Source organism: Cynoglossus semilaevis, chromosome 8 (assembly GCF_000523025.1).
Source record: "Cynoglossus semilaevis isolate Cse_v1.0 chromosome 8, Cse_v1.0, whole genome shotgun sequence".
In the NCBI taxonomy this organism is placed as follows: Eukaryota; Metazoa; Chordata; class Actinopteri; order Pleuronectiformes; family Cynoglossidae; genus Cynoglossus; species Cynoglossus semilaevis.
In genome coordinates, this window is record NC_024314.1 from 15,547,345 (window position 1) to 15,562,813 (window position 15,469).

Consider the following 15,469-nt stretch of genomic DNA (forward strand, 5'->3'; position numbering starts at 1 on the left):
TCAAGACCATCCAACAATCTAACTTTTTACCCTCAGCTTTAGTACTATTTCCCCATTTATGTAAATTGTATTTCTTGTCTTCTCTTCCTTAATGCTTCATTGTGAATTTTGAGTATATACATATATGTAGATGGATTTCTCTCGCTGTGTGAGAGATCCAAACTCGTGTTAAGGCAGCAGATCTAATCATGAAAATTCTATTCTGTGGGTTTCATAAAATGACAGAATTATGACTGAAATAAAGAACACTAACATACAGTTATGAAAGCTGAGCAGGAAGTGAGGGTGCGCACTGTCGTTTGACTGTGCGAAGGCGAAAGGCAGAACAATTAAATGCTCTTCTACTGTGTGGCAGCAGATGGATACCAAAACTAGATAAAGATAAAGACTCCGAGCTGTTGAGGATCTCCATGTTTCTTTTCATTTTGATTTGATGGTGCACCATGGGATTTTTGTAATGTAAATGTATGCATCAGGACTCAAAAAATGTCGGGAAACACGGCTCTAAATATTCTTCACTTTTATTTGCGAAGGATGATTGTACATATGTGTTCTTTATTTCTGTAGATCTGTATGTATCTTATCTGCTTGTCTAAGTCTTAAAGAAAAAAAACCTAATTTTTGCTAACAAAGTAAATACTTCATGTAGTGCGATCAGAATGGCAGCCTTGGCTGCACTGCCCCGTGTGGTTGTGTTGGAAAAAAAAAACGTGGGCCTTGTTAGTTTTGTGCTTGTTAGCCCCTGTGCTGTTCACTGGGTGTGCATGTGTAGAGCCAAACTGTATATTTGGTAATAAAGGAGGACTTTCCTACTGAAAGCAAGTCTCTCACTTAATTATTCCGTACAACAATCGCTAATATTCAAACTGCCTGTTTAGATAAAGTTAACACTGATGGAATGTGACCGTGTATTCCTTTAATACAGTACTTCTCAAATAGTGAGAAGGAAGCCAATCTTGTGGATGGACACCGGGTTCCTGCTCCCTCATAACGGCCGGGACAGAAAGTGTGGTCGTCCGTGAGGGATATTCTCCGATATTCTCTGATTTCAAAAGCTGCATGTTAATCTAGTCTGTTATCAAGGAGCAACGTTAGATGCTCAAATGGCGAGATGGCCAACTACGGTTTGACTGACAGCGAGTGAAGTCCTATCAATAGTGGTTGTACTGATGTAATGATACAATTGCTTGATGCCACAAACAGGCCTCGGAACCAGAACGGACTGAGGAATTATAATGAGTTCATTTCATCAGTAAGTATAAATCCTAGTATAGTTTTGTGCCTTCATAAAACTGATATAAGGTTTATAAATAATGGTATAGTTTATATAGCACATGGCTTGATCTCTCCTTGACACATTGACATAACAGGAGTATTAAAAATAAGCCAATGTATGAAGGTGAGAGAGGAAGTTGTTAAATCAATTAAGCTACTTAAAATGAACCTGTCACTCACAGTTCTCCAGAGACTTTTCATAAAAGTTGAACTGCTCTTCTGAAATGGATTTCACTTCAGGGCTTATTGTTTTAAAAAGCAATTAACTCTCTCTCGTCTTAGACAGCCTGACCACACTGTGGGCAAAAGTGATCCCCTCCAAGCTGACAGGTCCTTTTTGACACACTGTTGATAGTATCTGCTCTAAACCTTTGTTTCAGGTTTGTTTCATTGTATATTTAAATCTAATTTTCAATCAAATGTACTTTCTATGAAAGACTTGGCCAAGGCCAAGTGAAGCAATATCATATATAAAACAGTGCAATCACTATATTACAAAAGCAAAATTTGAATAAAATAAAAATGGATTTTCTCCTTGAAGTAGTTTCTCCAGTGGCGGGAGACAATTTGTAGATGCCACAAACAGGCCTCTGAATCAGAATGAATTGAGGATTAAACACATGTTCATTCCCACGAAAGTCGACTCAAAATTTGCAGTAGAATTTAGCGTTAGTAACTGCTGTACAGTTACTGTATTTTCTGGACCGTATTTTCCGGAGTATAAGTTGCACCGGCCAAAAAATGTATAATGAAGAAAAAAACATATATACAGTAAGTCGTAAGAGGCACCAGAGCCCTCTAGCAGCTCAGTATGAAAATAACGAAAATGGAGTAGCAGATACTGGAACACAAGACTAGAGTGCCCTCTAATGGCTGTCAGTGTAAAAAAAAACGAAAGAAAAATTGTATCTACAGCAAAAAATTCCACATCAATGTGATGTGACAAAGATTCTTGATTCTCTACTGACCCTTTGGCTTTGTCCCAGAGTGCAGTCAAATAAGTTAATTATTATTGACTAAGTTTTGGGTTTTTTGACAAAGTTGTTTGCAAATATACACCAACGTTATAGAGGAGAAACAGAACGGATGTGCAGAATTGTCAGTCAAATGAGCCCCTGTGGCTGATGATAGTGATGATAGTGATGGTGGCTGCGGATGTGGGTACCCTGTGGTCAGTGGTACTGCTCAAACTGTACCAGTTCAACCAGGCTAATGTGAAAATCTTACCTGTGTCCTTTTACGTGGTAAATTTGCAGATGATAATAATGTGTCTCCTGCTCCTGTTGAAGGTTTAGACATGTCATTTTACAATGCAGCAAAACCGTAAAGTTACATGTGTAGACGGTGCCCTCTCGTGGCTATGAAAGATACTACAACAAGCAGGCGTAATAAGACTAAATGTGTATAAACAGTAATCTTGAAGTAGTCTGTGTGATACGTTTCAAATATTATTTGCTTATGCAGATCTAGTGGATCTAGTAGTGACCGACAGCTGCCTTAACCTTCATCTTTGTCTTTTAACAAAAAAAAACGAAAGAAAAATTGTATCTACAGCAAAAAATTCCACATCAATGTGATGTGACAAAGATTCTTGATTCTCTACTGACCCTTTGGCTTTGTCCCAGAGTGCAGTCAAATAAGTTAATTATTATTGACTAAGTTTTGGGTTTTTTGACAAAGTTGTTTGCAAATATACACCAACGTTATAGAGGAGAAACAGAACGGATGTGCAGAATTGTCAGTCAAATGAGCCCCTGTGGCTGATGATAGTGATGATAGTGATGGTGGCTGCGGATGTGGGTACCCTGTGGTCAGTGGTACTGCTCAAACTGTACCAGTTCAACCAGGCTAATGTGAAAATCTTACCTGTGTCCTTTTACGTGGTAAATTTGCAGATGATAATAATGTGTCTCCTGCTCCTGTTGAAGGTTTAGACATGTCATTTTACAATGCAGCAAAACCGTAAAGTTACATGTGTAGACGGTGCCCTCTCGTGGCTATGAAAGATACTACAACAAGCAGGAGTAATACGACTAAATGTGTATAAACAGTAATCTTGAAGTAGTCTGTGTGATACGTTTCAAATATTATTTTTCAGTGCTTATGCAGATCTAGTGGATCCAGCAGTGACCGACAGCTGTCGTAGCCTTAACCTTCATCTTTGTCTTTTAACAGGTTCGAAAACATCACTTGTATTGGATTCAAATGTGTAATACATACGATGTTCCCTTCAGCAAATTACGGTTGCCTTCAGGCAATTAAGGTACACACACAGACCAAGATGTTTGTACAGATTTTATTACACATCTCACCACTAATTTAGTTTTTACAAGGCCCAACATTTTTGTAAAGTGTGCAAAACAAAAAAGCCACAGGACAAGAATATGAACCTGCAAGGCAAATGAATGAAAAAAAAAAAAACAAAGAAAGAAAGAAAGAAAGAAACTCTATTCCCTGTTAAAAGATTATGGTTTGATGGTTGAGGATTAGCCTTTCACACCAATGTTATATTAAAATTAGATGTTAGTTCGGTTGGTTGGTTGGTTGTTAGTCTAATAATAATAATAATAATAATTAGGGATGTCCGATAATATCGGCCGACCGATATCATGGCTCGATATTAACATAATTATGTAATATATGTAAGAATAGGTATATTCTTATAAATAAATAAAATAAGAAAATAAGAAAAGTTTATCCTCGATAATGTATATAAAAGTGAAAGTCACTAGATGGCAGCATTGCAGCTCATTTAATTAATCGATTTTTAATAATCACGGGATTGTAGGCAGAATGCTGATGTCAGCAACTCATACAGTAGTTTGTGCAGAGAAATACACAAATATTACCAGGCCTATATCGGTTTTGGTTGATATCGGAAGTTTGGACAATATCAGCATATCAGATATCGTCCCTATATTGTAATATTGACACCCCTAGTAAAAAGAATTATGTAATTATTTGTGATATATAAATAAAATATAATAATATATAAATAAAAACCCAACAACTCTTTCAGGTAATAACAAAAAAAAGCTTGTGTGGAAGCCTTCCACTTTTGACTGATAAACTGTTGCTGTTGCAAAGGCAATCTCACATCGCGTGGCGTGTTCTAAAGCAAAAGAGTGAGAGACTGTACAGTATAAGCAATGTGAACAAAACATACATGTTTTTTATTTCATTCAAACCCTTCTGAATCCTACTCAAAGGATATTTAGTATAAATCTGCAGTCTATCTGAAGTACAGTGTGAAGTACTAGAGCCCTGCGTGGGACTAGTTTTTTTTAATTCTCCCCTTGTGGAATTTCTGACTTCTCTCAGTCCTCTCCACTTTTGCAATATTTGTGTCCAATCGTGTCCTGTCCGGATACACTTTTTGATGTTATAGTGTACACACATTTCTTATAAATGCAGAAAAGGAAAAAGAAATCTAAGAAATATCTCAGCCATCAACATGTAAACCGAGTCAATGTGTGAATATTAATATATAAAATCTATAAATGATTTAGGAAATGTGAGATTATTATGAACAATCATAGCTTATAAAACTAAAGAAAACTCTCAGGGTTTTAAAATTTCTCAGTCTTTCTGCATGGAGTTTGAATGTTCTAACTACATGAATGTTCATTGGACCCTCAATAGCAGGGGTCCCAACCCCCGGTCCAGGGACCGGTGCCAGTCCGTAGGTCATTTGGTCCCGGGCCGTAATGAGACACTTGTACTTCAGTACTAATTTACTTAATTCAAAAAGAATCCAGTCATATCCCTTTACTTTTTTGTCTTTTATGTCAATCTACTTTTTAGCGCCCAGTCCCGCTGGCTGCACGTGAACAACCCCTAAATTTGAGTCGGGTCCTGTGGAACCCACTGGATCCCAGTCCCAATGCAGGGCTTTAGTCTGTACCATTTAAGTACCGTCAAGTTGCAGTATTGCATCATTAATACCATTTAATGTAGATATTCATATAAATATACTATATATTTAACAAGAACCTCAGAAGAATGGTACTGCCATCAGCCTTCAAAAACTGCTACTACACACAGTAGATACAAACACAGGCAGCGGTGTGAAAATCAGCAGAGGTAGGAGCACACAGGGTATAGTTAGGCTATCAACAGAGTCATTGAAGTTACTTGAAAAAGTGTGGAGTGCTATTGACAGGATTCAGGGAGGAAGGAGTCTCGCAGTGTCATCTGAAGACCTGACCTAAAAATTAGCAGTGATTTGAATGTACAGTACAACATGTGCAGTTGTCAACAGCAGTGAAGTGGCCCATGTTCAGGTCAAGGGCCTTTCAAAGACAGAAGTCAAAGGTCAGGTCAGATTTGAACATCTTTTGTTTATACACCAGGTCAAATTTCTCATTCATAGACACCGTGAACACATCCTTCCAAAGACCAACCCGACCTGCAAGAACAACACACAGATAAACAGCAATTAAACGTTGGCCTTACTTTAAGGCATTTACTAACAGTGACTATAATTAATCTTTAAAGTATTTGTTTAAAGATAAAGATGGGAAGTTAAAGCTAAAGCAACCTGGATATAGACCCTGGGTGGGCTCAAACCACCAAAAGTAGCAGAAATGCCTAACTGAAATTAACAAAAATTAACAAAAATTGAATTTTTTTGACAAACTGCCTTTTTGACATTGTCTCCTTACAAAAAAGAGACTAGAACATCCTTTCACTGACCCCTGCAGATCGATAACGCTTCCGATTTACAGCACTGCTCGATGAGCTGGTTGCAGCTCTCCACCATAGACTCCAGCTGAGCCTTATCACAGGACACTCCCAGAAAGTGGGCTAGCTGTTCCACCATTGTCCCCAGATCCTGCGAACAGCAGGGACAACAGAACATTCAGAATCATGACCAATCGTGATTAATCACACAGCTACCCAGTGATTAATGAAATTAACAATTTCAAACAAATAAAAACGACATCTAAAGGTCAGTTGGTCGGGAGACAGACTGCTGTATTTGGATCAGCAGACCACGACCAAAGTGATGACATTACCTTGTACATGTCTTCATACTTCAAGAAGAGAACGTTGGAGTCAACTCGGTGCTCCCAAAACCCCTGCACGTGTTCAAACCAGGATCCATAACCCACTGTAGCAAACAGAGAGAGAATCAAGCTAGTGGATAAGCTAATATGTTACAATGATGAGACCAGGTCAGGAGTCCTGAGGCCTGTACTGCGAAGGAGGCTCAACATACCCAGGCTTTGTGTTCATGGTCGTTTAAGAAAACCTAAAGCCCCCAATCAGGCGTTCACACCAAAGCATTGCTTAATAACATATTATGACCTTAGTGTTTAAATTTATGAAAGATCAAAATTGGAAAACTTTTATATATTAACCAGACCCTTTTCGAATGATGTCTGTATTCTTTTTAAATATTTTACTGCTTAGTGTTAGTAACAATGTTTGGTTTTTTTACCCATTTTAGAATGAACCAGCAAATCTACGCTCTCTGTACAATGACAATAAATACATTATAGATGATTTAAAGCTGAAACTTGATCTAGTTCGATTAAAAGAGAACCACCTGTGTAGTACACCAAAGACTGGCTTTAGACTCAACTTAACCAGCGCTAACCCTAAACTCACTTCGCAGTACACCGCTCCATTCAACTGATAAGCTTAATGCTTACACTTGTCGTTCATGAAGCGTCGACAGAATTCCTGAAAAGTTCCACGATAGCTCATGGTCCTGAGAGATCGATGGAACTGGTAATAGGACACCACCAGGTCCTTAGGGTTACGAGCCATATAGATAACCTGGAAGAAATCCACAACTGAAGTACCAGGGAGTTGAATTACAATCAACGTGGTTATTTGTAAGAGTATTTGGAATGTGTTTACAAAGAAACTCGATTAATGACAGAAGTTCATTTTTGTAATAGATTTGTTGTCTTCTTCATCTTGAGTACTATTTTCAAAATACTGCTCTTGAGTACTGGACTTGTGCCGCTTACCTTAGCTTCCCCATTGTGCATTGCTGTAGGGAGGAATTGATAGGGGAGATGGCTTTTGATCAGACGAGGAGACGTTAGCTCCTGTTTGGGTGGACAAGGCAAGTGCAGTTAAAAATGTATCAACACATTTTCCTAACATTGAAAACCATCGTATAACAGATAATGATAATTATTAGGAATGTCCGATTATATCGGCCAATTAGCATAGTTATGTAAGAATCGTTATCGTTTTTTTCTCCGACAATGTAAACCCGATAACACAGTGCCTGGGTTTCGCCAAATGACGTGTGCCCTAAAAATAGTTTTGGGGATAAACGGCTGTATATAAAGTGAAAGTCACTAGATGGCAGCATTGCAGCTCATTTAATTAATTTTAATGATCAGGCGATTGTATGCAGAATGCTGGTGCCAACAACTCACACAGTGGTTTGTACAAATAAATGAATAAACATTACCAGGCCAATCGGAAATTATGCGTTTGGAGAATATCGGACATCCTTAATAATGATGATTCTGTACCTTTATAATATCGAGGCCAGGTTGGGGATACTCCAAAACAGGCAGCTGCTCATCAATGTTCATTAGGGAAATCTCATCTGGATCTGCTCCCTGGCTTACTAAGTACACAACCTCCTGCAGTAGACTGGTGCCTTCAGGAGTGAAGACAAAAGTTAGAGAATTAGAAGGAGGTATGTTGTGTTAGAATGAACTTATGACCTGCCTCATCCAAATAGGTTTCACTAAATCAGCGATCTCAATGTCACTGATCCTTATAGGACTTCCCAAAATGCCCTCACATTTAATTGACTTTTGCTCAAGTTAGTACAAAACCAAGGAGGGAGTATCAAACGTACTTCTGAAGCTTTAATTTCTTTATTCATTTTTTGTGTTTAAATCAGTGTTACCCAAACTTTTTTTCAGTTTCACTAAATCAGCGATCTCAAAGTCATGTTAAAATCCATGTCCAACACAAAATAAACTAAAATGTTTTAGTAAAAGTATTTTTTGTTGAATATAGACAATGTATGAAACCATCCACAATTGGAATTACAATAAAAAAAATTAAATCATGGACTGAATTAAACTAGTATTGACATTTTATTTATAAGACAGATATGAAGGGTTTGCACAAAATGAACCAAAGCCACTTGTGCTTTGTCACTCATCCTTATGGGACTTCACACAAAAAATGTCCTCACATTTAAATGGCTTTTGCTTAAGTTAGGAAAAACCAAGGAGGGAGTATCAAACGTACTCCCCTCCCCCTCAAAAAAACCCCATCTTGCGACCCACCTGAGGGTCACGACCCAGTCTTTGGGAAACAATGATTTATATACAGTGGTCAAATACAAAACTTCCTTGTGTTTATAACAAATCCATGGTGAGTAATTCACATTTTTTATATTAATACTATTTGGCTGCTTATACTGTGTTTTCATTAGGCCCAAAAAAGCCTGATGACAGATTTTAAGGTAGGACTAAACAACTAAATAACGCAGACTTGGTCCAATAAACCAAAGAGATGCCGTTGACCTGTAAGATACAGTATGTAAGAACGGTAGTACACGGCTGAAGGCGTACTGCTTACTGTACACGGCTGAAGGCGTACTGCTTACTGTACACGCCTGTGTTCATTTACGTGGTCCACGACCTACAGCAGGAGCGTCTGTACCTGATTTTGGATATGTGACGATCCACACGTCGCTATTTCTGAGAGAGAAAGTGGCGATCTCCTCCATCTTCCCTCTGCAGAAGGGCGGCAGCCGCACTCCATCGAACTCGAAGTATTTGCTCTCAAATTCAATCGGAGTGCTCGGCGTCTCTGCCTCGCTTTCAGCCATGCTAAAACGAAACGGCAGGTAACGCAAATGTGGACGAGGGAGAAGGACGCGCACAGGCACAGGCGGTCGGTTTCTTTGCTTTAAAGTGATGAAAACAACACCGCTCTGTCAGCTGGAGGCTGATGCTGTGCGCTAGGAAGGCCAGTTGAGTCATACAGCATGTCGCGAGGAAAATAGATGACGTCATGCGCATACACAGCATCAGGACCACTTAAGGAGGGCGAGGAGGTTTCCCCATCTACCACAGAGAGAGGCATCTCTAACACCCTCTACCGACCAGCAGTGGGACTGTTTAAAAAAAGACAAACTAAGCGGTTCTCGAACCTTTTTGGCCGCGGTGCCCACACCCAGAGGAAAATAAATAAAAAAAAATAAAATAAATAACACAGACACACACTATATATACATATATAGTGCTCTAGTGCACTTAAGCACAATAAAGTTTCCATTTTGAAGTTGTAGAGCCAAGGTACTTTAGGCCATCAGATTTTCCCCAAAGACGAAAGCTTCAGTGCTTCGGAAAGCGTCGTCTGACCATCACTACATGTCATTCTTGGTATGCTTTCAAATCGTCGTAACATGATCTCCCTCACAGCCATGAAAGCATGGTTGAAGTAGTTAGGACTGAGGAGATGAACCAACTACACCTCAACATATTAGGTTAGAAACGCTATAATGTGAGAGCTGTGTGGACCCGGACAAGTGTTTGGCTATGGAATAATGTGGCTGACATTAGAGCCAACACATGGATTCCATGTTAGAGGCAAGGCAGTCCTTAGGATGTTCCATCATCTCAACCCACACAGAACATTGTGTAGGGCACATCGGTTTGTTAGAGGTGCATATTTTTCCATAGGTCCACATGATGTTTGGCATGTACATAGGTTTGACAAATTGATGCTGTGGCTTTGAAGACATCTCATGGATTTGATGGGTTTTCCCACAAAATAGTGTGAAATCTCAACTCTCTCAAGTCTGAACTCAAGCACAAATAGAACTTTTTTTTTTTTCTTAAATGCATCACATTTAAGAATTCCAAGGAAGCAGGCAGAACCTAAAGTGCAGTCCTCGAGAGACAGCGACAATCATGTGTAAAGAGTTTACTAAACAAAAGTCAAACTTAAATTCATTCACTTCTGGATACAAGGACGAGGCAGAAACAAAAAACACAAAAATACCACAGACAAGAACTCAAGAACCAGCATGAGCTGCAGCCATAACCCTGAACCACACTGACCAACGACCAAACAAAGAGTGAGTGATGGAGAGAGGTATATATACCCAGGGCACAAGGTGCCACGAGTGACGACTAATGAGCAGTGACTCAGAAAACACAGGTGAGTGTGATGACACTGATCAACCACAGGGAAACACACAGTCTGTGTGAGCCATTTTCCTGTGTTCCAGGTACATAAAAAAGAAGAGACTTATTTCCAAATATTACATTGTCACAAAATATTATTTCTTTCATATTTCTGGTTCCTAATATAAATATATTATCATGGGTTCTCCATTGTTTGAAATCAGTTACCTAAAGGCCCAGATGCTCCGTGAAACACTGTGGTCCATGAACCAATTGTATTTACCTTATATGGTTCTCCCTAAGTGTTTATGTTATAATACCGTCTTATAGGTTTGGATCACAATCACCAAGACTTTCTTTATTATAGAGTTTAAATGCATGAAAATGAACCAAAATACATGAAGATTACATTTAGAATCTATTTACTGCATCTGGGTAATCTATCATCTATTTTAACCCTAACCCTGATCTCAATTTCTCTATCCCAATTTAAACCCCTAGTCCTAATCTCAACTACTCTGTCGCAATCCAAAAGCCCTAACCCTGAGGGTGTATTTGGATAAAAGGCCAAAACACTTCGTGGTCCACAACTGAGAAGATCTTCCATCCAGAGGACACCCCCAACTTTTTTAGGAGAAATCCTCCATGTGTCTACTGATTATCATTAAACTCGTATTAGGCTAGCTACTGGGTATCGATCATCGGGACACTAACATCTAGTTCGCGTACCTCCACTCTTATAGTGAACCAAACCACACCAGCAGTTTTTATAATAAGTTTAATGATATCAGTTTGTCAAATGTTTACATTTTTTTACACAACAAAAGAAGACTCAGACTGGCCACTTCCACTGGTTGGCAGGAGGTTCCTCTATCAGTGGCTCCCAGACTTTCCATTGGTACATCTTTCTGGAGAGGGCCAGCTCACACTTTGCCTGCAATCACACACACACACACACACACACACACACACAGAGCATTAAGCGACATAACAGTCACTCAGGTAGGAAGGTTAAAAACAGATGATGTTGAAGTCGATCCCGCTGTTCCAATTTTAGTGACCTGATGTTAAGCATGTAACACCATTGTACAATGCTTTTTGAGAATGCCCCAATGTTTGGCCATCATGACCTATGTAACACCGTTGTACAATGCTGACAGTTTTCCTACAACTAAGTTGTTTAAAAAACACTCAATTTATTGTGGTGCCTGTAATATTGCATATAAACATATATATGCTGGACAGAACAAATATCGATCAAGTATCATGAAACAAAATACAGTGACCTTTAGTGACCTGTTATTGTTATGGTCCAACTGGTTCAAAAGTGGGTTTGGAAACTGGATCTGCCCTGGAGGCAAGTGTGAAAACCCCCAAGAGAGCCTGTCTGAAAGACTAGGGTTCATTAAACTAACCCGAGGTGCAAAAGTGCAATTTTCAGAGACATCCTTAAAAAAAAGCGAAGCAATGTGCGAGATGCTAACTACACTCTGACTTTTACAAAAAAATGTACAAAAAAAAATGCCCCAATGTTTGGCCATCATGACCCCAAAATAAGCCTTTGATTTTAATCCAAGGACAGGAGACTATGGATTATACAATTATACATGGTCTTACAGAAAATACTGTAAACTAAAATATTCTGTATTTCTGTCATTTATGAATTACTAGTCCTTTTTGACTTGTGGGCCACACCTGTCCTAAAATTGAACAGGGGGGCCAGGTCAGGAGGAGATAGATGGAGGGTTCGTGTGAACTAAGATAAATGACATGTAAAAGTCAAACATAAAGGCTAAAATGCTTTTATCATTTTCTATGCCATCTGTTGGGAAAACGTGGGTATTGCAGGGAAGTATAATGATAATATGAACAGATTATATAATTTGGAAAGGTTTGGCAGGCCAGATTAAAAAGATGAACAAACTGGATCCGGCCCCGGGCCTTAGTTTGCCCATGCCTGTTCTAGTCGTTTGGACAGTAATGGTCAAGTAACCCTATAATGTAGCTTCACCAGTAGGTGTTGCTCATTTCTACACAGCGTGACTTTATGTTAAACCTGTATTTCTTATTTGTAATAACAGAGCAGCTGAGTGTGTGACGACATACCTGGAAAACAATTTCTTCAATTTGACCACAGTTCAGTTTCTTCTCAAGCTTCTCAATATCTGGCTCCTGTTGAGAGAGACATTTTTTTTCATTTTAATCACTGTTGCACATGCACCTATATACACGTACGCGACCCTTGCTGACCGTTTGGACGTGATTGAAGCGCTCATTGATCAGGGGCTCCGTGTACTTTCTGTAGGCAGCGTCCTGTGGCATCCGCTGCAGAGTTGCCAAGGTTTTTGAATACAGAATATGTAGAGTCTGAAGGAATAAAAAACAGGAATAAAAATATAAAACACAAAGTTTCAAATATGTGCAGTCCTTGAACAATCAACCAGTGCTCAAAGGTCGAAATGTAACATGAAACTGAACCAATGCCACGAATATTTTCTTGTTAATTAAAATGCATTTGCATTTACCTCATGTGGGTTCTGGCACACAGCAAGGCCCACCAGACCGGTCGTCTGTAAAAGAGCAGCAGAAGATTAACTTTCACAACTGTTTTTAGTTGTGACCTGTACAAATGATGGAACTAAAATGGAAAAATGACAAAAAACTTAGCACAAAGACATGCTAGATATCGATATGGTACTTAACGTGTGTATCGACTGTGTATTTGAGCAACGATAAGAGAAAGGACGAATCTCTGATATCCTCGACCTGTCTGAATAAGGTTTCTTTGGAAAAACTTCCAATCAGAGAATGTCTTACTGTTTCTTACAACTGTGTGAGATTACAAAGCTGGTGAAACAGATTCACTGACATATTCGAGTGAAGGTGAGTGAAGCAAAGTGACCAGAGCTATGCTAACTTATAATAATAATGAATAATAATTGAGATTACAATCGACAGCACCGCAACAATAATTACCTACTAGTCTACTAATGCTACTAACACTAATGTATCTATCTATTTCTACTAACCTACCAATCTACTAACATCCACTGTTCAGGTTTTCCATATTCATTGACGGTGTGCTGCTACTCATGTTTGTATTTTAATATGTTTTTACTGTTTTGATGCTGTAATGCTGATGGAGCCTATATTATGTGTTATATTTGTGGGGCAGTGGTGGCCTAGTGGTGAAGGAGGTGGACTTTGGTCTGGAAGGCCCCAGGTTCGAATCCACCAACTGCCAGGTTGCCACTGAGATGCACTGAGCATGGCATCGTCCTCAAGCACTGCTCCCCGGGCGCCGACCACGGCTGCCCACTGTTCACTTTGGTGATGGGTTAAATGCAGAGGGCAAATTTCGTTGTGCATGGTGTGCTGTGCTGTGCTGTGTCACAATGACAAATAAAGATAAGTTTAAGTTTTTTTTAAATTATGAATAAATAAAGTTCCATCTATGAACAAACCAAAATGTTCCCTTCAAAATAAAAGCCCTGCAGTTGTATTCCGTGTACCTATCACAGTGTAATAGATGTCATGGATTCACAGTATTTTATCTATGAGTTTAACATTAATCTCACGTTGAATGTGACCTTAGGGCTGCCTCTGTGAATAACATGCCTTTCATGGGTTCACAGTATTTTATCTATAAATTTAACATTAATCTCACGCTGAATGTGACCTTGGGGCTGCCTCTGTGAATAACATGCCTTTAAACCAAACAGGTGATATTATCACTATGTTTAATGTGTAGCAATGTACCTTTAGTTCCAGCTTGCCCACAGAGAATGATTCTAAATTAATGTGCACAAAATGCTAAAGTACTTTTTCTGAAAGACATATCTTAGCAATCCCATTCTTTATTTGCAAATATTCAGCCCAGACTTGCATCAAACATACACCAAATCCTTATTGATTGTCAACCCAAGTCAAACAGATCGAGCGGACTGTCTGCTAAAAGTCATATATGGTAATCAACAATTTTAATATGTTCTATTTCTAATAAATAATGTAATATCCATGTGACATTTCCCTCATCCTCAGTATAACAGATGTAATATTTTAACCTCTCTCTTACTGCCTTTGTTTGTGTTAGCCTTTGCTATTGCTATTTGCGCTAACAAACCGAGGACAGAAGACAAGGTGTCCGCCGACACACAGTTGCAGCAGTTTAGTATGAAAACTAGTTGTTGTTTTTTTAATTTCTCATTTATAACTTAAAGTGTGCAAATGTATGAAACAAACACAGCATATGACCTCTAATCATACCTTCTTTAATACTCCTGCCATACTCGACTCGCTTCCGGAAACGCTTACGTTTGCCACTTCCGGCAAACAAATAATACGTCACACATGGCTGTTGATAAACCAATTAAAATATTTTTTAAAACTCCTGCAGTCTCAAAACCAAATGTTTATATTTTGTTTTATGTAACATTGTATTTAAATGTAAATATAACGAATAAATACGACTAAGTGTTGCTGTCGTCTTTTTCTTTATTTTGTTACGTTTCCCCCCAGGCTTTTAGATATACTGATCTCCAGAAAGTGGAATTAAATATATTTGCATCCTTTTCGTTTATTAATATCACTGTCAAACTTAAGTTCTCTCTATATATTTACAATTAAGATGTTGCTGTATACAATGGAATATTTAGAAATCAGAAAACTTGAACCTAAAGACCTATGCAATTGTCATTTAAATTTAAAGAGGATGTATTTTGGGCCAATAACAGCCTTTTAGAAGGTTTTTCTGAAGCTGTGCACAGTCTCAAAAGCAGTATCCCCATAAATCTCTGCAGACTGCATTAAATATAATAATGCACTGTATAATCATAAGCAGAGGTTTTATCAGTTGCTCTTGGGATTTGGGTTTTAATTTGCCACTAGAAAAGTGCTAGTGCTACTGCTAACACATGTCAGTCGGCAGAGACATTAGCACACGCCTGCTTACGCATGGGCAGCACTGAGAAATAGTTGCACACAGGCCAAGAGTATTTAATGAGCAGAAACATTTTAACTTGTGTATAAGTAACGTGTACTGCACTGTACTCTAAGAGTGATTAATTTGT

The 15,469-nt window shown here is 38.7% G+C and overlaps 2 protein-coding genes across 2 annotated transcripts; both read right to left on the reverse strand.

Moving 5' to 3' along the window:
- Positions 1-3,978: 3,978 nt before the first annotated feature.
- On the reverse strand, positions 3,979-9,426 carry sult4a1 (sulfotransferase family 4A, member 1). The gene is made up of 7 exons (XM_008315229.3): positions 8,929-9,426; positions 7,776-7,906; positions 7,257-7,337; positions 6,933-7,059; positions 6,294-6,388; positions 5,971-6,109; positions 3,979-5,683 (listed from the first exon to the last, which is right to left on the reverse strand). Exons 1-7 carry the CDS (start codon positions 9,095-9,097, stop codon positions 5,571-5,573), a joined length of 855 nt encoding a protein of 284 aa, XP_008313451.1. The 5' UTR covers positions 9,098-9,426; the 3' UTR covers positions 3,979-5,570.
- A 1,738-nt stretch (positions 9,427-11,164) lies between these two features.
- On the reverse strand, positions 11,165-14,760 carry ndufa5 (NADH:ubiquinone oxidoreductase subunit A5). The gene is made up of 5 exons (XM_008315230.3): positions 14,667-14,760; positions 12,926-12,970; positions 12,651-12,767; positions 12,507-12,572; positions 11,165-11,334 (listed from the first exon to the last, which is right to left on the reverse strand). Exons 1-5 carry the CDS (start codon positions 14,685-14,687, stop codon positions 11,233-11,235), a joined length of 351 nt encoding a protein of 116 aa, XP_008313452.1. The 5' UTR covers positions 14,688-14,760; the 3' UTR covers positions 11,165-11,232.
- Positions 14,761-15,469: the final 709 nt, after the last annotated feature.